At 30.1% G+C, this 23,017-nt stretch overlaps 1 protein-coding gene across 1 annotated transcript in view; it reads left to right on the top strand.

Moving 5' to 3' along the window:
- LOC142328381 (uncharacterized) overlaps window positions 1-23,017 on the top strand; it is a 38,476-nt gene that overhangs the window by 10,117 nt on the left and 5,342 nt on the right. Inside the window, exons 2-4 of the mRNA XM_075372088.1 lie at window positions 1,274-1,348; window positions 4,260-4,331; window positions 10,171-10,242. Coding sequence (XP_075228203.1) covers window positions 1,274-1,348; window positions 4,260-4,331; window positions 10,171-10,242 — 219 coding nt within the window. The remainder of the gene's footprint in view (window positions 1-1,273; window positions 1,349-4,259; window positions 4,332-10,170; window positions 10,243-23,017) is intronic.

Genomic DNA, 23,017 nt, shown 5'->3' with positions numbered 1-23,017 from the left:
GCGCCATCTAACAACTAACTACAGAGCTGCTACGGGCATCTTTTGGAAGGGTACCGTATTTGGTTTTGTTTGTTTATGCTACTGGTTGCTAAAGTTTGTTTGCTGAACTTACCGTGACTTCTTTTTAAATTTTATTAATACAATTATGTCGTTTTTTAATGGATTAGATTATTCCTTGTCTTCCTCCTTATTTTTAGAACACAACCTCTTCTTTTTTTAACATACCCTATCGTGGTGTTTGCCCGTGAAAAAAATTTGATAAAATTCTCTAGTTGCTATAACTAGCTCTAAAACGGAATTGTCAGTTTTATTTGAGATTAATAAGAAATACATTTGTATGTAATCAATAAGATTCGTAACATTTTTTATTCAATAACTGGGAAAAAAAGAATAAGTTTTCAAACATATGTTTATTTTAGACTGGGTGGAGCAATTAGATGTACCATCCAAATCAAGCTTATTACTCATGTTGACATAAAGGTGACAAAAATATTTAAATTGCATGTACTGCAGATGGGGAGATAACAACTGGTCATACAAATTCAAACATCCAATTAATTTTTGTAGATTAAAAAGTGTATTACATATTTTAAAGAAGACACTGATTATGATTAGGTTAAAACAGTTGTATCAAAATTACTACAGATGAAGAATTACATCAAATAAATGTTGTAGGAAGTTACTTCACTGTCAAGATTTCCCTGGAACAATTTTTTAATCGAGGTTTTGTTGAATAATACTTAATCTAGAAAAAAGTTAAGTTTTCTAAGAGCAGCTATTATGAATCAACTCATCAGAGAATACAGTATTCTGTGAGAATGTCTTATTTTTTTTCAATAATGTTCACAAACGATTCATTTCTAAAACAGAATTATGACTAACTATTAACAACTTCATTTATAAAAAAAATATGTATGTTATTTCAATATTTAAGGAAAATAAATTATTTCTAAATAATGTGACCAAAAGCAATATTTGAAACTCATAAATAATGTTCTATAAATTACAAATTGTGGTAATATATAATCAGTGATTTTTGAGAAATATGTACCAATAATATGTTATTAATATCAAATTATTTAAAAAAAAATTCTTGAGTCCAATCTTTAAAAGAATTTAATTCTAAAACAGATATTACTGGATTTCAATAACTTCATTGCATGACTAACAAGTACTTTTTCATAACAAAAATAAATTCTTGCTCAAAGTCCACTGATCGATGCTATTTTAATAGCAGATTTTATAATTATTAATTATCTTGTTTACCTTACAGATAGATCCAGAATGTGATGCAGCTTGGAAAGCACGGTTAAAAGTATGCAAAAAAATTGCTCAAGCAAGAGAAGATGTGAGTATAATTGTAATTTTACATTCTAAATTAGGAATAATAATTTTTGTGACTCTTCATTGTTAATAGGCAGCACTTTATATTATTAAAAGAAAGTGTAAGCATGCCTTTCGTTGGAAGTAGTTAAATTACTTGTTATGTGAAATTTAGCTATGCATTTATTTGGCAGCTTGAGTTAACTATTGACTTTTTTTATATGGTTTTTGATTTCCTTTTATTTTTACTAATATTAATTTACTTGAATATATTGTATTTGCTATAATATATAATTATATATTCTGATTTTCAATGCACTGAGAAGGCATGAATTTTAGATTAACAAAAAGGTTAATTCTTTAAACATAATTTGGTAATTTACAAATTTATTTATTTAAAAATTACCATGCATTGGTGATTGTATTTTGAGCAGCCGTATGTTTTTACATTAGGGATTTATCAGGTTATCTTTCAAAAAATAGATTTCTCTACAATACAAATGTTTTTCTTATTTTTTTTTGTATTATTGAGTCATGAGTATAACATTTTTATAATACTGTCTGTTACATTACTTATTAGTAATGTAACAAACAATATTCAAATTGTAAACTTTGCATATTTGCTGTCTCCCCAAGTCACAACACATCTGTACATTTATTATTCATTAATTACTTATACTTTTGTCTTAGCAACATTTGATAGTTTTTTTATTAATGAATGTAGATATGAGTCTTACATGAATTTTATTAGGCGAGTCAAACAAGAGAAAAATGAAAATTATGCAATCAGACTCTTGGCAACAGTATAATATTTTACATAATCCTAGAGATGTGTACACGGGCATAATATGATTTACAAACTGTCATATTATCAATGGATGTGCATAAAAGATAAATGTAATGAATTTAAGCAGTTAAGGTGTAACACCTTTGTCCACTGGTTCGGAATTGCCATTCGGTAAAATTGTGTTCATTTTTATTGTTGGCCGAAGGCCTGTTTATGGGTAAATTTTCCGAATATGAACTTCAAATTAATAAAGATATATAAGGGTAGCTAAACAAAAGTCAAATGATTGTTGGAGGAATTATGTTGGATCTCTGTAGAACTACTATTTTGTGTGGAGTAAAGAAATAAAATGAGTGGGTGTGTTCTGGGATTCATTGTATGGTTTTTACACAATGGAAATTTCCATGTTTATATTTTCAGACCATAATTTTGTTAAATGGTTTGGCACAGGGTAATATCCTAGAGTGTAACTCTCTCATATCTGTAAATAGTATTATAAAATGCCATGTCATGTAGGTATAATATGTTGTACATGTCATATAAGTATGATTAAAAAGTCACATCATTTGTTCATTGTACGTAGAATATTTTACAATTTTTGTGTCATGTCGCTCATCGCCTGCTACTGATCATTTACATCAAATTATTTCATTAGAAATAGAGTGAAGTATTTCATTAGAATATTGAGTTTAACTTCAGTTTCAATAAATATGTTTGTTTATTCATTTATGAGCAATACACCAAAATTATTTTTAAACAGACAGGAAATCTCAGTATCACGTCGTGTGAATTTCTTGTGTCTTTATTTTGACAAGTGTATAATGTGAGATTGAAAGAATTCAACTCTGTTTAGAAATTTTTGGTATGTTAAGAGTTGTTGGTAACAGCTTTTGGAGTGCATAATTAAATTTTATACAGCCTCAGTAAGATCTTGATTAGGTTATGGTTCTTAGGTAATTGTTTATTCTTTTGCCATGAAAACAGCATTGATGGTGTTAGATGCTGTACATTACTTTACTAATTTATGTTTTAGCAGACTGGTGAGCCTTCCCTCTTGACATTGATCTATAATGTCATATAAAAATACAGCTACAGGATCCTCTGTGTGATGTTTTCAAGAGCAGGTTTAAAGAAACTTTCACAAATTACACCAACTTGAGAGCTTCAATGAGTACTCTGGTTATATCTTTTTCACATTGTTGAACAACCTAATTTATCAACTTTTATCAGTGAATCTGTTCATACTAACTTCTATACAGTTAACATTAACTGTCAGTTAGCAGACTTCCTGTTTGTTTTATAGAATTCATTATCAGGTAAATTCAAATGTAATATGAACCATCTTATTGATGGTAAAGGAAGAATTATTCCATTATAAGTCCAGTTGTAATCAGTTTAACCCATTTTAGTTGTGTTTAGTTTTTAAACCCAGTGAATTGTCAATTAGTCAATGACAGTTAACTGTCATTTCACATACATTTGTGTGAATATTTATATCACCATTTGGTGTATATAAAGTCACGTTACTGTCAATTCTATTTTTCTTCTTTTATATTTTTTCTCACATTATTTTCTATGATTAAAGATTGATTACAAACATTTTGTTTAAAAAAATTATATGTTTTTCATTACATTTAATTTGCTGATTTTTCTGAACATTTGCTTTGTTTGTGAGTTATCTGGTACTTTTGGTCATGTGTTTTGGGGAATAATAACCAAATATAGTGTTTGCAAAATCACTACAACTTATGTTCTAATATTTGTTCTTAAAATAATTTCAAATTATGTAACATCTAAACTGTTCTTGTACATGAGCATCCAGTTTGTACTTCAAGAATGTTTGGTTTTGATTTGTTCTAATTTTGTTAGTGCATTTATTTTAAACCTATTAATTTTTTTTAAACAAATACAATCAAATTTACACAAAGTTTTATATTATATAAATCTAATTTTGTAATATCAATAATTTCAGACTTAAAGATGAATATAAACCTCAAAAATAATATTCTTTTTTTAAATAAAATTATGCAAATATTTTAACACATTTTCACAGATTAAAATTTGATTAAAATTAAATACTTATGATTTTTTTACTGTTGTCCTAAAATTACACCTGTAATTAAAATTTATGTAATCCCTTTACTTTCAGCTCTGTGCATCGCGAAGGAGGATCACTAAAGCACAAAAACAGATCCACAATCTAAAAGTTGCAGCAAGACAAGTGAGTGAGATAAATTTTATAACTTATTTTGTCCTTAAATAAATAAATTACATTCTGATCGGAACATGATAATAGTTCACATAAATATGATAAATTATGAATTTAAAAAAAATAAATTATAATATAAAAAGATAGATCTGGTTAAAGTCCATAATAATTATTTAAATACAGATATATGGAAATAATTTAGGATAAATGCATTAAACATAAAATATTACTACAAAATAATTCATCTTTCAGAAGATAATATGAGGGTAATTTTTTTTTCAAGGTCTGATCGGTCACGAAATTAAAACCACAGTGAAAATAAAACATTTCTTATTTGTAACCAGTACTTACATAGTTACGCTATTTCTCTAAATAGCCGCCACTCTGATTTAGACATTTGTCATAGCGTGGTACCAACTTTCCAATACCCTTGTCATAGAACGGCGCCGCCTGAGTTTTCAGCCATGTTTCTAGCTGGTCTGCAGCTCGATGTCTGTGCCAAAATGTTGTCCTCCTAGCCAGCGTTTCATGTGAGCAAAGAGGTGAAAATCTGATGAAGCCAAGTTCGGGCTGTATTGTGGGTGATCAAACACTTCCCAACGAAAACGCTGCAGGAGCTTCTTTGATACAGCTGCAGTGTACGGCTGAGCATTGTCATGGAGAAAGACAACGGCTGATGACAACATTCCTCTCTGTTTATTCTGAATTGGCCTTCGTAGACGTTGAAGAGTCATGCAGTATGAGGCTGCAGTGATGGTCGTGCCACGTTCCATGAATTCCACCAAGAGAACACCATTCCGGTCCCAGAACACAGTAGTCATACACACTTTCTGTTGGAAAAGGTTCTCTTGAACTTGTTTGGTTTACTGGGAGAATGAGAATGCATCCACTGTTTGGATTGTTCTTTTGTTCTTCAGTTTCGAAATGGACCCATGTCTCGTCCCCTGTGACAATTTTGTTCAAAAAATCTTTTCCTTCATTGTGGTAACGCTGGAGAACGTTAGGGAGACATCCATTCTCATTGTTTTGTGATGGTCGGACAGCATCTTGGAAACCCACCTCGCACACAGTTTGCGGTACTGAAGTCTCTCACTCATAATGGTGTAGAGAGCTAACCTTGAAATTTCAGGAAATGAATCACTGAATACAGAAATTGTGAACCGATGATCTTCTTGAATCGCTTCATCCACTCGCTCAACGAGATCATCGGTTGACACATTACACCCCTCAGCCTGAAGAAATCAAATTACCACACGCACTTCACACTTGGCGGGAGATGCTATTGTTGTAGACATGTTTATGAGCTAGCTGTGTGTTTAGAACTAAACGAAGTGACGCGGCATGATTGAAGGCCATACTAGAGACACCACGCAACACATATGCGTAAAGGTTCATTCGATTTTTGCGCGCGTTTTTATTTTGCGACCAATCAGACCTTGAAACAAAAATAACCCTTGTATTAAAGATTATTTTAAGCACAATTTTACATATACGTTGAACGGGATACTGATAAATCAGTTTTTTTATTTTGAGTTAGTATTATTTAAATTATTTGAATTAGTAAATTATTTATGACTGGAATAGTATAGTTTCTTCAATCATATTTTTAAAAAATTGATATTTTTTAAATTGATATTTTTAAAAACGATTTGACAATTTACTAAAATCAGCATCGGATGCATAATAAGCCCCTTTCTCATAACCCAAAGTATTGTGTTGAGGTATATAAAAACAGTTACATCACCCAGTTTGGATATTATTATTTTTTTAAGAATAAGTAACCATTCTATTTAGCAGACATTGCACATTCATAAACGTAACACAAGATAAGTTAACACAATTAATTTTCTAAATATCAATATACAAGATTCTTACTTTGGGTGCCAAAAAATGACCAGACAGGCCACTTTACATCTTAAAAATTCATTCTGGTGTTTTGAGGAACCCCTAAGAGATGCCATTATACTTAAAATGGGATTATGTATATAGGCATAATAAATTTGATAACGAAGACAAGTTTAGCATTGAAGGTCCTTCAAAGCAGAATAGTATAGTTTGAACCCCCCCCCCCCCCTGTAATTTCATCTTACGGGCAATAGAAATATTATCATTTCTGGGAATTATAATCATACGATTAGCAATGTTATCTGTACCTGAGAACATAATGCTCTATGGTTTTATCTATATTTAAAGTTAATGATAGTAATCCATCCGGTGAATAATTTTTTGAACCTGTAATGTAGAATTTTCAGTTCTTTTTATATAATTATTTTCTTATATAGGTATAGTTCTGTGATCTGTGAAGAGAGTTAAAATGAATGCCTCAGTATTTTTAAGATAAGTTGTTGATAAACAATAAGAAACGCAAGGGGCTGTAAACTACAGTTTACAAGCACATGTCATTTTTTGTATGCGGTTACTATTAATCGTTATAAGTGTTGAAGTAGCAATGATTAATTAGAAAAATTTAGTTATTACATCTCAATTCAAAGTTTAATTTGATGAGTGAATTATTTAGTGGATGTGTGTGAAATGAATTGATAATAAACAGTTGAATGGAATTGTTTAGAAGAGTAGACAATGTTGCTTATAAGTAGAGTTAATGTTAGGTATAAAATGAAGGGAACTAGAAAACTTTATACTGTATTTAATCACATTTAAAAACTCTATTTTCAGGATTAATAAAGTATTTTAGAAATATGTTAAAAATTGTTTGTGTCATTAATTTAATTGTTTGGATCATTGATTTTATAAAATTAAAAATTATCTTTTAAATGTAAATCACTTAAAATATAATCTAACACAAATTCAACTTAAAATAGTCGGTTAGCTCCTCAATGGTAGGAACGATTAAGATAATTATAGTGTTATAAGCTTACAGGATTGGTTTCAGAGACATGTACGATGATAACACTTTATCATAACAACTAAAAGAAATAGTGTAAAAGTAGTTAACTGTGGGTGTGTGTTTGGTGTTATGTCATCGGTATCACATAATACCAATGTCAGAACATTTTATATTCATATTGAGTAATCTGCTTTTTGTTAGAAAGGTATGAGTGAAAAAGTGGAAAAGCATGTTTTATATTAACACTGTATGACAAAAATTTCCTCAGCATAAAGTCAAGAAGTCATGAGAAAATACATCAAAAGGTTTAGTTAGTTTGCATAATATCTATCACTTTCCTCAAAGTCATTTATAACACGCTCTTATGTCTTTGTTGTTGGTCTGCATGGACAAAAATCATTGTGGGAGTCGGTTAATAAATTGTTAGCTGAGGAAGTGTCTTGCAACCTGTTATTAAATCAGATTTTCTATTATGTTAGCAGAGGAATAAACCTTAATGGTCAGTAGCCACCTAGATTTGTTTGGCCACCCTCTTTGTAAATGGGAATGAGTATTTTATTTAACACTTGAAGAAAATTAACTGTCCTGAAACATTATTTATTTTAAGCTTAAATATTAGGACCTATTGTCTCTTATATCAGATGATGAAATTTATAAATACAATTACTTTAAATTAGACTTAGATTAATTTCTGCTTTGTAAAAATCAGATTTGTTGACTTTGGTAATCAAATTTCCAGTATATTTGATTTGGTTCTTGATCCGTTCTTACTGGATGGTAAAGTCATCTAGTATTATTACTTATGCTCTTAATTATTCTTACAGAACTTTTAATAAAATAGTTATTAATGAATGCATTTGGATCTAAAGAGTTGGTGAGAAAGTTTTTCCAGATTTTTATTCAAAAGTAAAACAAGGTTGTTTTATATTCTAAATGAAGTTTATCAAACCAAATTTGTGCTGTTTTAATTGATATAGTTTGCCATTTTTGAGGTAAATTGATAATGGATCATGGAGATCCTTAGCCAATCCATTGTGATGATTGAACTTTTGTCTCAATGTTGTAGCCATAAACCTGGTTTTCATCTCTCATTATGATCCTTTGCATGAATGTTTCATCATCATCGGCATGTACAAGAAGTTGCCACAAACATCCACTCTTTCTGCTTTTGGTTCTTTCTGCTATTGTTCTTTCTGCTATTCGGTTATCAAACAAGGAACAAGCTTTGCTGTGACTCGATGAATGTTCAAGTTTTCAGTTAAAATGTCATGGGATGATCCAATCAAGATGCTAACCTCTTTTGCAATTTTCTGACAGTGGCTGCGATTTTCAGCCACTAGATCGTTGATTTTCTGAACGTGGGTGTCATCAGTTGAAGTCAAAAGCCTACCTGGTCAAGGGTCATCATTGATTGACTGATGACCACTTTAGTAAACAACATATCAACAATCCAAGAACATGTAGTTACAGAGGAGGTCATGTGGAACACAATGCTGCCAACCTCACATCACTAAATATCTCTGTTGACACATAATTAAAAATATTCGGTTATTTTTTTAAATGGACATGAAAATACATTGTAAGTGTACATGAAATCTGTACTACTGAATGCTGTTCTTTTATGAATCTTTGGAAGAGATACTATGCAGTATTACTGAAGCATAGAGCACATCTGATCTGATCTAATCAGATTTCACATACATGAGATCTATACTATTGGATGCTGCTCTTTATTGAATTTTTTTGAGATAATATGCTGTGTTACTGAAATTGTTATAATTTTCATTATGTATTACAGTGAATTTATTATTTAAATTATTCAGTACAGTAATAAACTATGAGTTTGCAATAACCTCCCTGTCATGGTCAGTATTATTTAATCAGTCATTTATTTAAAGCCAAATTTCTGACATCATTTGGCAACCCATATTTGTATCTTGAGATCCTCTTCTGACATTTTAAGGGAAATCAAAGACATTGTATATTTTGGATTAGAATATATGCAGGTGTAATAAATATTTAATAATGATGATATGCTTAGCATTTTATTAATAAGGTGCTTTAAAGTAAAACAGTGTGATATGATTTTTTTTGTGAAACAAATTCTATTTGATTATCACAAAGGAATTTGTTGTGAATAAAAATCCCACAAAATTTGTGTAAGCAAGGTGAACACAATGATTATGATTTTGTTATTTAGATAATAAAACCATAAATTTCAAATGAAGTATTTCAAAAGCACTGTTTTGTACAGACCTTTTGTAAAGAAAAGAAGTCAAAGATTGATTTAGAGATTACTTTATTTAAATTGTGCCTAGCAGTATGATCAAGATTTGCAAGGCCATATAAAAGACATTCAGGATTAATTAGATTGTTAAAGAAACTGTAGGTAATAAAACATAGAAGGAGTTAGTTAGTTATAATATAACATAATTACATAATTGAATAACATAATAACATACAACGTAATAATAATAATGTAATTGAGTATGTGTAATATAACAGTTAGTTATGTTGAGCTTAAACTATCTAGGAAGAATAGAACAAAGGATGAAGCATATCAAACGAGTAAAATAATTGATAGAAAAACATCTCAGCCAGGCATCAGATGTTTGTAAATAATTAATAAAATATGCTAGATTATAATAATAATTTATAATGTAGTATATTTTGCAAGTGCATTACATGAAATGTTTCTGATTAATCATACTATTAATGACTATTGCAGGAAATCAGTCAAATAATTTTCAGGAATATTAGTAACAGAATTTAAATTTTTGACTTAAGGAATTATATCTAAGTATGTTTTTTGGAACATCCTTTTTCAAATAACTTCTTTATTGATGCTTAAATCAAGTGGTATAGAACTATTTTAGGTGATATTCTTAGAAAGCATATTTTTAAGTGATTATAACATATTTCTAACTTTAATGATTATTTCACTTGTATATTTGAAGTTATAAATTAAATTATAAATTTGTAATAATTGTTTTTTTTAAACAGGTTCACCTTAAGACACTTTGTGTGACGACAAATTTAACAAAGGAATTATTTGATCATCATAGCAGTGGAATGGTAATAAATTGAACTACTGTATTTGTTCAGTATAGATGGCCATTTTGATTGTTAAACCATCATCATCAGTAAAACTGAGCAAAAAATAATAATTTGTTAGTCAATCGATATTTATTATTTTTTTAATTTATTAATCATGAAAATTGATAAATTAATTAACACAATAAAAATAATATATAATTAATCAGTTTTTATTATTAAAAAATAATAAATATTAAATAACAATAACAAATATTTTTCATATTATTTCCTCAGTATTTACTGATGATTGATTGTTTAACAACTGAAATGGGCATCTAGTTTAAATTTTAAGTAAAATTCTAGGTAAACAGTTTTGAAGTGTTTGTTTTGGTTTTTTCAGTCTGTTTCAGTAACCATTTAGCATAGATTTTTATTTGTATTTAATAAAATTAAAATAAATACTAGATACAATAAAAAATATGTAGAATTTTTTAATTTCCTGGGCTGTAAGTCCAATTGTCACAATTTTTTGTTATTATATTGCTAGTACAATTGTATAATTGGTAGCTATATTGGATGCTTAGTTTATTGTTTGCAGTCAAAAAGGGGTTTTGGTATGGTCGGTGATTTTTAACTTGTGGAAAAAATGGAACAAAGAATTTTCATTAAATTTTGCTTTAAGAATGGAATAAAGTGCAATACCATATAGGAAATGTTGATTGTTGCTTTTGGTGATTCCTCTTATGTATAAAACAAGTATTTACAAGTGGTGAAAACGTTTCCAAGAGAGCTATGAAGACATTTGATTATGAGCGCCCTGACCGTCCCAGCATATCAACTGATGACGTCAGAAAAGTGAAGAAAATGATTGTGGACAATTGCTGAACCACTACCAGAGAGATTGCTGATGATGTTGGGATATCATTTGGCTCATCCAAAGCAATTTTCTTTGGATGTTTTGAGTATAAAACATATGGCAGCAAAATTTGTTCCAAAATTGTTGAATTTTGACCAAAAGCAGTCCCAAACAACGTTGCTCAGGAGTTATTGAATAAAGTGAGTGACGATCCAGAACTGCTCAAACAAGTCATAACTTGTGATGAAACATGGATGTATGGGTATGACATCGAAACTAAGGCCCAATCGTCCCAGTGGAGGCTTCCTGAGCCAAGATCGAAAATAGTGTCGTCAAATTTGATTGAATGTGAAGGTTCTGATCATTGTGTTCAATTTCAACGGCTTAGTGTATCATGAGTTCTTGCCAGCAGGTTGTATGATCAGTAAGGATTACTACCTGGAAGTTCTACGCTGTTTATGTGAAGCAACCCGAAATTGTAGCTGGATTTGTGGTGAAAAAATTCATGGCAGTTGCATCACGATAATGCACCTGCTCACACTTTACTGTTTGTTTGTGAATTTTTGTCCAAAAACAACCTTTTGATGCCTCATCTTCCGTATTTGTTGGACATGGCCCCCATGTGATTTCTTCCTATTATTCCCCATGCTGAAAGAAAACCAATTTTTTTGAGAAAAACTAATGTATTTTTACTTCCTTGTATCAAGTAAAGGAAGTATTGTGATTGCAAAAAATTTAGGTTTCCAGATTTCAATGAAAATATCCATTTTGACTAGTTTCAGCGTGAGGTCTGTATGTATGTATGTACGTGTATCTTGTATAAGTCAAAAATGATTAGCTGTAGGATGTTGAAATTTTGGATTTAGAACTGTTGTAACATCTAGTTGTGCCCCTCTCCTTTTGATTGCAATTGACTGAAACAAAAATGTCCAATAAAGCCCAAAATAAAAAAAAATTGGATCTTTTTCTTAACTGCAGTAATAAGCGCCCTCATTGAGAGCTTTTCAATAATATATCATAAGTGGTACTTATTTTCATTGGTTCCAGAGTTATAGCTAAATAAAATTTTAATTAATGAAATATTTTAATCTTAGGGGATGGCACATCAATTCAAATCAGACTTATCTCCTTTTTTAATCTTAATATATTGATTTATTAATAATTATTAACCTCTCATTGTAAAAAAATATTTACGATGAATAGTAATTCAATAACAAAAAAAAAGAAAAGAAAAATTATGTTCTTTACATTTAAAAAAAAAAAAATATGTAAATGTAATTTAATAGGCGTACAAGGAAGTCATAGGTTATCCACATCAGTTTTTTTTTATCAAACTTCGTATTTATCGTCTCTATATTCACCTATCCTGATTCATGGTCTAATGCTAGATTAAAAAATCTATCTATAATCATACCCTTCTTTTCCTTAAATAGTAATTTTTCCTGAGTCTATCTCTTGACCTTTATCAATTTTTACTTTTTTTTTTTATCTCTGGGACCATCGTTAGGTATTACTTCAGACGATGAGATGAATGACAATTTTTGTAGCGTGTGAAAACCCAATTTTCAATTGCCAAGTAAAAATTGAAAATCTTTACTTCTAAGTTAAATAATTCCTTTGCCATAAGTCATCTGCTTTACTTGGTCAGATGATCTGTTTTATTTTATTATCCTATTGATGATCTTTCAGTGCATTTAAAATCTCTTTTATCTATTTTTAAATAATCTCTTTTTATATTTACTATAAGGTTTTTAAAGAATTATAATTTTCAATGTTAAAACAACTGCACACAGGAAATTACAAAAAAAGTATTATTACTGGGCACATTAATAGTGTATGTATACAGCGTGTATGAACTTCAACTTAATCTATTCATGAAAATAAAGGAAAAAGTTTATATAAACATATGTCCTAAAATGTTTCATTTGCAAGCTAGTTAGTAGAAGATTTTGCTTGGATTTCAGCTACCCTGGTGAAATGAGGTTGTATTGAAATTTTTAGGATGTTAATTAAGGGGCAGAATTACGGGTTTCTTATGGTTTTGGTTTGTTTTTGGGTTTCTTTTGGTTTGTCAATTTGTATTCTACCAGTTGCAGAACTCCAAGTGAAGCGGACAGTCTCCTGGGTGTAGATGATGTTGGGATATGATAAAGATACGATGTTGGCTGTTTATGATAAAGATAAAATTTGTTTTGTTTGTTTCCTTCAAACCATTGAATGTGAAACAATGATTTACTAGAAAGATGTATACTGATGCCTGTACTGAGCTGAACTGCATCGATAATAGTTTCATCAATAACAGCATCGTTTTGCAAATATTGTTGGTAGCCGATACGAATATTACGTAATGAACCTGTTTCCTGAAGTTTGTGAAGTCACGCTAATTGTTGTGGTATCTGGAATCCTGTGATTCAGAAAACATATTTAATATTCTACTGTAGCATTACCATTGCACACATCAAAAATAAATACCATTCAGCATATTCCTCTGCTGTGAATAAGTATGGCATTACATCAACTGCAAACCGATCACATTCAAACTAAAATTCACAAGAAAACCTTCGCTAACAACAGCACAGTTCATTGTATTTAATTTACTTAATGTACCTTACAGAATGATTTAAATACTTATATCATTATGCATTGTTGATTAGCTGTAGTTATTTGAAATAATAATCTTTCAAATAATTTATTATTTTTTTATCATTAATAAAAAAATTATTACCCAAATAATTTTTATTTTAAAATTTTGGTGTCATTTCCAATTTAAAAAAAATCTTAAAGAAATTTTTAACAGAACTTTGTTTTTATCAATGCATCATATCACAAAAAAATTCTGTTTTTGTTTACATTAAATAAGTACTTTACTGACAATTGTAGTAATGTACTGTTTCTAAATAAAATTTTAATTTTTCTAACCTTTCTTTGCTTATTTAACTTAACTTACACCATTTTGTTCTGAATTAAATTCTCACCAATGTGTTTATTATAAATTTAACAATGTTATTGTATATCAAACATAAAAAACAGGATTTTTTAGTCAAATTTAATGGTTTTCTTCCCAGATTTCTGAAAAAGTGCTACAGATACAGTTCTGGAACCTATTTTATTCTATTTTTCAGGTTAAAAATCATAAAAAAAACATTCATTCTGCCCCTTAATTAACTTAACTAAAATTTTCATTAACACTCATTTCACCAGTGTAGCTGAAATTTGAGTGAAAACTTTTAAATGTAACTTGCAGACAAAGCATTTTAGGACATACATTATATCAACTTTTTTCATTATTTTTCACAAGAACAATAGATTATGAAAGTTCTGGTAGAACTTCGTAATACACTCTATATACCAATTCTGATAAAGTGGTTCTAAAGCTTAGGTTATTTTCACATAGGAGGAAAGCAAACTACACATTGGAAATTTAATTAACCTTTTAGCTTTATAGCTTTAATGAAAGTAGATGTAAGGGAGGGATTCCAAATTCAGAGAAAGGCTATTGGATAGGAAAATAACATAAGATGATCACTTAATCAAGTAAAGGGGATAAGTGAAGAAAGATCAGCATTGAAATTGTATAATTGAGAATTAGAATAATGAAGGATACAGTGGTTATTAATTAACCACTGATAACCATGGGCAAACTATGTATGAAAGCTATGAAAAGCTGATGAAAACTCATGTGGATATTATAGTTTATTATTATTAGCATTAACTGGTTTATAGCAAAAGTGAATGTAAAATTCACTTTAAATAACTCAACTTTTAAATTAATGAAAATTTTTCTTCCATTAACTTTCTGAAATTCTTTTTCTAGAGTGGTGATTCTCAACCTTTTTAGCTCCCCCCAAAAAGTAAAAAAAAAAAATGATTATTTGGCGACCCCCACCAACACCGAACCAGTGAAACCTAGACCTAAATCTGTGTTGATAGCAACGGTTGTGAACATGCGTGTATGTATGAAGTGTACAAACATGAGCAATTTACAGGTTCCAACTTGATGTGTAAGTGCTCCTTGTAATTTGGTTGCTTGTGTAATATTTACTATAACAGCATCATATTCGAACAAGCACATGATATGTTTAAACACTGTCATGCTCTCAGCAGAATAAAAGAGGTGTAAGGGATTGCAGAATGTTAGTTTAGTGTTGAATGTGAAGCGTGCGACTGGTGCCCTTTAAGTTTTTAAAAGCATAGTTTCATTGAAAATAATAATTGAGATTTTGGATTGTTAATGTATGGTCAAATGGCGTAACCTTTTTTTTTCAATTAGATTCTTTTGCAAAATGGATAAATTTGTGAAAAAACAAAGGGCCATCTACATCCAGTGAATTTGTTGGTAAAAAGATAAGATTGTAGAATGTCAACTATCGTTTTACCTCATTGGATGGAAAGCCACAGTGTGTTGTTTGCTTTCAAATGCTCTGACGAAAGCAAGAAGCCATCAAAATTAATTTGACACTTGGAAACTAAACATCCATATCATAAAAGCAAACCCTTGGAATATTTTGAAAGAAAATTACACACGTTGAGAAATCAGCAAGCTTCTATTTGTAAATCAACCATTCTGATAAAACTACACTTGAAACATCTTATCTTGTAGCATTAAGAGTAGCTAAGATGTCTAAAACCCATACAATTGCAGAAAAACTCATGTTACTTGCTGCAATTCATATGTCAGTGTTTTAATAGACGTGGAAGAAGCAAAAAAATTAAAAAAATTCCGCTTTCTGATCAGCTTTCTACAGTATCAATTCGCTTTCTACAGTATCAAGGCAAATTGATGACATGGCTGATGTTCGCAATCAGATAATTCAGCAAATAAGTTCGATTTGGTGAGTCAACATATGTAGCAAACATTTTTCAGTTCTTGTTTTATGAGATATGAATGTGATGGGGACAGATGAATTAAAGAAAATGTCATTTTGTAAATCAATACCTGTTCATGCAACAGGATGTCTTTGTTTTTTTTTAAGACGCTACTAAAAACTATAACAAAGACTGGACAAAATGTATTGCACTTTGTAGTGATGGTGCAAAGGCAATAACAAGAAAGAACAGTGAATTTTTGAAAAAATAAAAGATCATCTTATACCAAGGGTGGAATGGATGTACTGCTTCCTTCAGACATGCCCCCAAAAAAATGTCGCAAAATCTTAAATTCTTTGTAAAGCTATAAAAATGGTTAATTTTATTAAACATTGACCATTACAGATATGTTGTTTTCCAAACTATGCAATGAAATGGTTGAAAAGAAAAATTTCTTCTTTTCCATACTGAAGTCAGATTGATATCGCGGGAAAAAGTGTTATTCCAATAACACTTTCTTCCGTGATATCGAAATTGCGAGATGAAGTTATTGGAATTGTGAGATGAAGTAATAATATTTTTCCAGGATTAAAAATGCCATTCACAATGTTTTTACAGAATAATGAGTATATGTTGCTTTAGGCTTACGTAGCTCTGATATATTTTCACATTTAAACAACTTGAATGTGAATTTACGGACTTGATAAAAACATTTTATTAGTAACAAAGTTGATACTTTTTATTAAGAAGCTTGATATCTGGATTCTTTGCCTTCAAAAAAAAAAAAAAATTTGGTCTGTTTCCACTCACTTCTGATTATATTGAGAAAGATTTGGATGAAGAAGACACTATTATCCACCATAATTTGGGTAGCATGAAGAATCATTTGCATGAGCTAAAAATTCAGTTGGTGCAGTATTTCCTGGAAGATAAAAATGATTTCTCAAAGAGACTGGTACTGAATCAATTTAGTGAAAACCTTGCAGCTGCTAAGTTACATTACTATTTGAGATTCACGACCACCTCATTGAAATGTCTGCTGATAAATAATTTCAACTACAATTCACATCTGAAGTTTTAGATACATTTTGGCTTGCTTGTCGAAGCGAATATGCAGATTTAGTTACAGAAGCATTGAAAGTATTAATCCTTTTTGCCATATCTTACCTGTGTGAAAAGGTGTTTTCGTCTATGATTATGCTAAAAAGTAAATATAAGTATAGTCTTTTATTGCTTGAAAACAATTTGCTTTTGTGTTTTTATTTATTTTTATTTTTACCATCTCATTAATTAATTTTTTTTACATGTGTACTTGTAAATGTAAGTAAAATGTTTATTACAAATGATTTTTTTTTCATAACATGATTTCTTTATTGTTTACATGCAAAGTTGTAGGCTATTTTTGCAATTTCGCTTTTATATCACTGCAACCTCCAGGTTGAGAATCACTGCTTTAGAGTATCTGTAAGATTGCTGTTATTAATGGTTTCCCGTTAAAAATGTTGTTCTTTTTTATACTATCTTTGAATCAAATAAAATATAAGTATTTGATATGAAAATTTTGTCTTAATTTTTTTATTAATATTGTTAATTCAATTTTGTGAAATGTTGAAGTGAAGTGTAGTATTGTTTCTGTTATAAAACGTTTTTTATTGTATTTTAAACAAACTGATAAGATTTTTTAAATGGTTTGGTAGTTTATAAAAAATTCAATGGGAGCATAATAAAGTATTATACTTTGTCTTTTTTGTAAGACAATAATTTTTTGTATCATATTGAGTTATATGTAAGCAGTTCGATTGTTTGGTTTGATTGAGGTGGATATTATTATTTTTTAATAATAAGTGATTGTTATTTTTAACAAAGAATGCACATTCATTAATATAAAGTTGAGTAAATTAACATGTTTAATTTTATAATATGATTCATACTTATGAACCAAACAATCTGATAGTCTGTTTTTGTATTGTATCTTGAAATTTATTCTGACTTTTTGAGGGAGTCCCAAGAAATTTATATTTCAGACAAGAATAAGTGTAAGTATAATAAATATTTATTTATTCATCATAAACATCTGTGTTCTGCCTGACGGCAGGTCCTTTGCGCTACTGCTGTCTCCATCCATCCCTGTCCCAAGCCTTCTCCTTTGTCCTCTGGTAGTTTTTGATTTTCACCTCATGTATTAACTTCCTTTCTTCTTCTTCATTTATTCTGCTGACCCTTCTATGCGGTTATCAAGATTCCACTTCCTCTAACCGCATGTCCTTAACCGGTTTCCTTTTTTTTGTGCACGTCTTGCATAAGTGTTCTTTCTTCTTTAACCCTGTTCATTATTTGCCCATTCCTTCCTTTTATCTGTCCATCCTACTTTCTCCATCCGTATCTATATGCACTTTTCAAAAGCCTTATTGTAACATTCCCTCTCCCTCATATTCATTGTTTATGCTTCACTTCCATATACAGAGACTCTCCATAGATACATAGTTTATGGCTCACCTCTTCAACTCTAAGTCCTGACTTACTGCATTTTATAACACAGACTTTTACTATTTATAAAAATATGATATTTCATATCATAGATTTTTCTACATTTTAATTTATTACAAAAAATAACAAGACACCAGAACACATAACTAAATCAAAATCGTAAAATTATAAATCATAACCTTGAGTAAAGTCATAATAAAATTATTTCGTATACAACAAATACTAGTTCACCAAACATTAATGATTGACTCATTTCTAAACTCTTGACTTAAACATTTTTAATCACTTGTTTTGTTAAAAAAAAATAGGAAGTTTTAAAAATGAATTACATTATATACTTTTTTAATGGTTAAAGTTTTAAAAAAAACTTTAAACTATAGGAGTGAGTCAGTTGAGTGTGTTGATGCAGTTGAACTAGTTCAGACCACAATCCCATAACAATAGCAATCTAAAATGGATATTAGAAACTTTTTTAGCACGAAAAGTATGTATCTATATTATTTTCATTTGAGTCAATAAGTTGCAAAAACATCTAATTAAAGCACCTAACATTTTCAGGAAATGCGAAGACTGGTTTTTTGTTTGTAATAGTAGTGATTTTGATGATTTTGATGTTGTTATTGTTGAAATTTTAAGAAAAATCATACAAAGGAGCTAATAATAAAAAGATAATAACAAATATACCACTCCAATAATTTAAAATGACTGAAAATTGGAATTAGCTATTTTTATAGCAGTTTTGCTTAATTAATTGTATTTGAATTTTGAAATGGTTGATTTTGCAATTAGCTACTTCTGCTAGTTGCAAATAAAACAATTTTTATAAAATATTAAAGGTTTATTAAAAAATACCATCATTCATTGATATTAAAAAAAACAATAAAACGTTAAAATTCTGATAGATAATAAATAGTGAATGGTACAAAATTCATAATAATCAAATTTTTGTTGTGATGAAGTTCAATCACTACAAAAGTTATGTTAAACACAATCTTGAAACAAAAATTTCTAATCTCAAATCAGAACCATTGGTTCACATTAATTTCATTCTGTACACAGCTACAGTGTTAGATTTTACCATTCCACCAGTTTATACGTGTTTTTTTCTACTTATTGCACTATTACATTTTTGTAGAAATGAAAAAAATTTACTTTTGTAAATTTGAAAAAAATGACAGTGAGATGGTTTTGAAACTCATCAACTCATAATTAAGTTAAAAACATTTGTTATGAACAAAAAAAAAATTTTTCACTGATTTTCAAAACACTAACTTTGTGAAAAATGGAGACTAAAAAACATTTTTAAGCTTGAAGTTTCTAGTAAGGAGTCTGTTCAGAAGCTTAAATTCTTAGTTGCTTTAATTTTTTTGGTAAGTGTAGTAGTAGTAGTAGTAGTTATTTATTTTATTTGGCTGACGTATTCCAAGAATTAAAGGGTGTGTTGTGCATTTACTGTTTGTTGTTTCCATCAATTAATTTGCACGATGTTTTGAGTTCTTTCATAGTGAGGCCCTTTACTTGCTATAAAGACAAGCACGATTCATGAAATATTACACGTCATCTCAGTGGCACAAACACAGCAGCAACGTGTGTTTAAAATATACCCATTGATGTACAGCGGATTTCTGTCCACCAACAAGAAAATTGTTGCATCAACAATTTTGACTGTGATGGTTTGTGGTACACATGACCTTTGGGGGACAAAGAAAATCATGTTGTTTTTAAAGACTTTAATTGATGCTGGTGACCACATTTTAAAATAGCAGTAGTAAAGGGCGCAAAAAATGACACTTATTTGTCACTATGGATTCAAAATGAAATAATAGGCCTATGTGGGGACGTCATTAGAGACATCACTACTGACATAATGAAAGCATTTGCTTACTGTATCCCGGCAGACGAGAGCAGTGACATATCAGGGAAAGAGGAACTGTCCATTGGGATTAGATTTTCTGACGAAGAAAAGATGATGGTTCATGAGGAATTTCTAGGTTTTGTAGAGTTGACTGACATGGATGAAAAATATGTAGCATCTACAATTAACAAGGTTGTAGAGAAGGTAGGCCTTGAAAAGTGCATCGGACAAGTATACGATGGGTGTTCCAATATGGCAGGAAAGGATGGTGATGTCCAGAAAATTATACTTTTACTGTGCTAGTTACAAATTGCGTTTAGTTGTAAATGACTCAAAAAAAAATAACAATGATACGAAATACGTTCTCCACAATAAAAGAAATAATAAGATTCTTTTGAGAATTGACCCTTCGTTGATAATGCATACCGAATATACCAATGGTCTGCGTAACCTGTTGGTCTCAAAAATATGAAAGTATTGCCACATTCAAGAAACAGTATTTGCAAATCGTTATGGCGCTTGAAAAACTATCAACAGATGGTAACAATGCAACGAGAAAAGCTGCCCTTCAAATGCATTGTGCTGCTACAAAATCAGAATTAATTATTAGTGTTTATAATGTGGCAATTCTTGGTTGAATTGGAGTGCACTTATTAAGGGCAAATAAGGAAACTGTAATTGCAAACAACTTTGTAGTTTATCCAAGCCAGCCCCAAAGTTGAAGCTGAAGTGGGAGATTAGAGGTTATACTCAGCTCCTGAATGGACCAGATGTGAGGTCCTCTGGGACTTGTTTTTGGTTTGCACTCCAATCAGTAACTTATGTTGCTGTCATAGCATGGCGATGTAATTAAATCGTATTTGTAAGTGGGCACATACGTTTCAGGTGGCAATAGAGTAAGGTGCGGGGTTTCGTACTTCCATGAGTTTGGTAGAGTAGTTCTAGGGGGCTTAGTGGAAGAGCTAGTAGGTATCTGATGCCTTCGGAGAAGGCTAAGACAGGGAGCTGACTCCTCAGTCAACAAGTGTGGACTTATTTCAGTGTTTTATTTGTACATCACAGACATCATGAGAAAACGCAGCGGAAGTGCGGTTGTTGAAAATGAAAGTGTTAGAGCAGAGGCTGAAACAATCACTGAGCATCTTGGAGTAGATTTCGATATGCCGCAAGTCAAATCAGTAGAAACATCGTGGGAATCCATCCACGATGACTCCTAGTGAGTTTTGGAGATCACTAATTATTATTCTGTTCATAGATTCATTAATAATGTCTCTTGAACAGCGTTTTTCTGAGGAGGACTTGCCCGCATTCTCATTGCTTCCATTGTACCCTCATGTGATGCATGATGTGACATATGAGAATTTAAAAAACTACAAGTTTTTGTAGTTACAATTTGAATGATTTGCTCAGTGAAGCTGAACTTTGGTACAACCAATGGAAAGGAAGAAATGTGCCAAATGTTAAACTGAAGGAGATAGGAGATAGAACTAGCTGCACTAGTTTAAAGAAACCCAATTGTTCAACTTGTCCATAAAACAGGTGCTCTATCTCACTTGCACAGCCCTGCAAACATGCATTATCAAAAGATCCTTCAGCATCTTATTCAGAGTAAAAACTTGGTTACGCTCAACAATGACAGAAAATCGGCTTGTTGTCTTTGTTGTATGATGAATGTGCATAAAAGGAGGGTTCTGGAAGTTAAAAATAAATGTGAGAAAGAAATTTTGTCAAGATTTAGTCAGAATTCTTGTAGGGTAGTACTGAAATAAGATTTAGATAGGCTCAAATAGCAACTAATCACTTTTAGCGTTTTCAAATGTTAAAAAATAAAACTATTTTTTAACAAAAAATGTTACCTTATTTCTGCCCCTCCCCCCTGGAGAAAATACTGGCTATGCCCATTGAGTTGAGGTGTACATGATGAATTCATCAGTTGTGTTAAGCTTTCTCTAGATTGTGAACGTGTATCTATAAAGATGTTCTGTGTTTGTAAAGTCCAAAAATGTTATGCTTTTCACTTTTTCATATTCAGCAGCGTGTGTTGTTTTGATTTTTATCATTTGGAGTTGTTTTCACTACTTGGTGTCACCACTGTAAAAGAGTATTATGTTATCTATATATCTACAGATAACATGATCTATCTATCGTGTTATAATCTATCTTTGGTTGTAGATCATTCAATTAATTTTAAAATACTGCAATAATTGTAGTAATATACTTGTTAGTAATAAGGTTTATCAGCAGCACCACCAAATTCAGCTCATTAACAAAATTATACTATTGCACCCACAGGTTTTATGTAATCATTGGTTATATAAGGTATTGTTAAGATGATAATTCTGTATATTAATCATAATTTTATCTCTTAATTAAATACTATTATATTTTAATTGTGGATTTAATATTACTAATAATGAATATTTTAAAGTATTATATTTCAACGTTAGCTAGATTTTAGTTCTGGAAAAAATTCTATATAGAATATATAACAAAAGTTAAGTTGAGAATTTATTTTTCTTTTACAAAACAACTATATAATACATTATATAATACAAGTTTTTGGAAAATGAGGGATTAAAATAACATTTGTTTAGCTTACTAATAATGTAAACAGCCTTGCTGCTTAGTAATTAAAAAAAAATTAATTTAAAAGTTTATTTTATAAAGTATGTAATTTAAAAATGTTAAGTGAATTTAAAAGTTTTCTACCCCCTAATCTTTTGTAGGGATTTGAACAAATTATATTTTAGGTTTCATATTGCATTCAATATATCAATATTGACCTAATCTTGCATCATTCTTATTCAATA

The sequence above is a fragment of the Lycorma delicatula genome, chromosome 7 (genome assembly GCF_047948215.1).
Source record: "Lycorma delicatula isolate Av1 chromosome 7, ASM4794821v1, whole genome shotgun sequence".
Lineage (NCBI taxonomy): Eukaryota > Metazoa > Arthropoda > Insecta > Hemiptera > Fulgoridae > Lycorma > Lycorma delicatula.
This window is presented reverse-complemented; position numbering and strand designations above follow the sequence as displayed.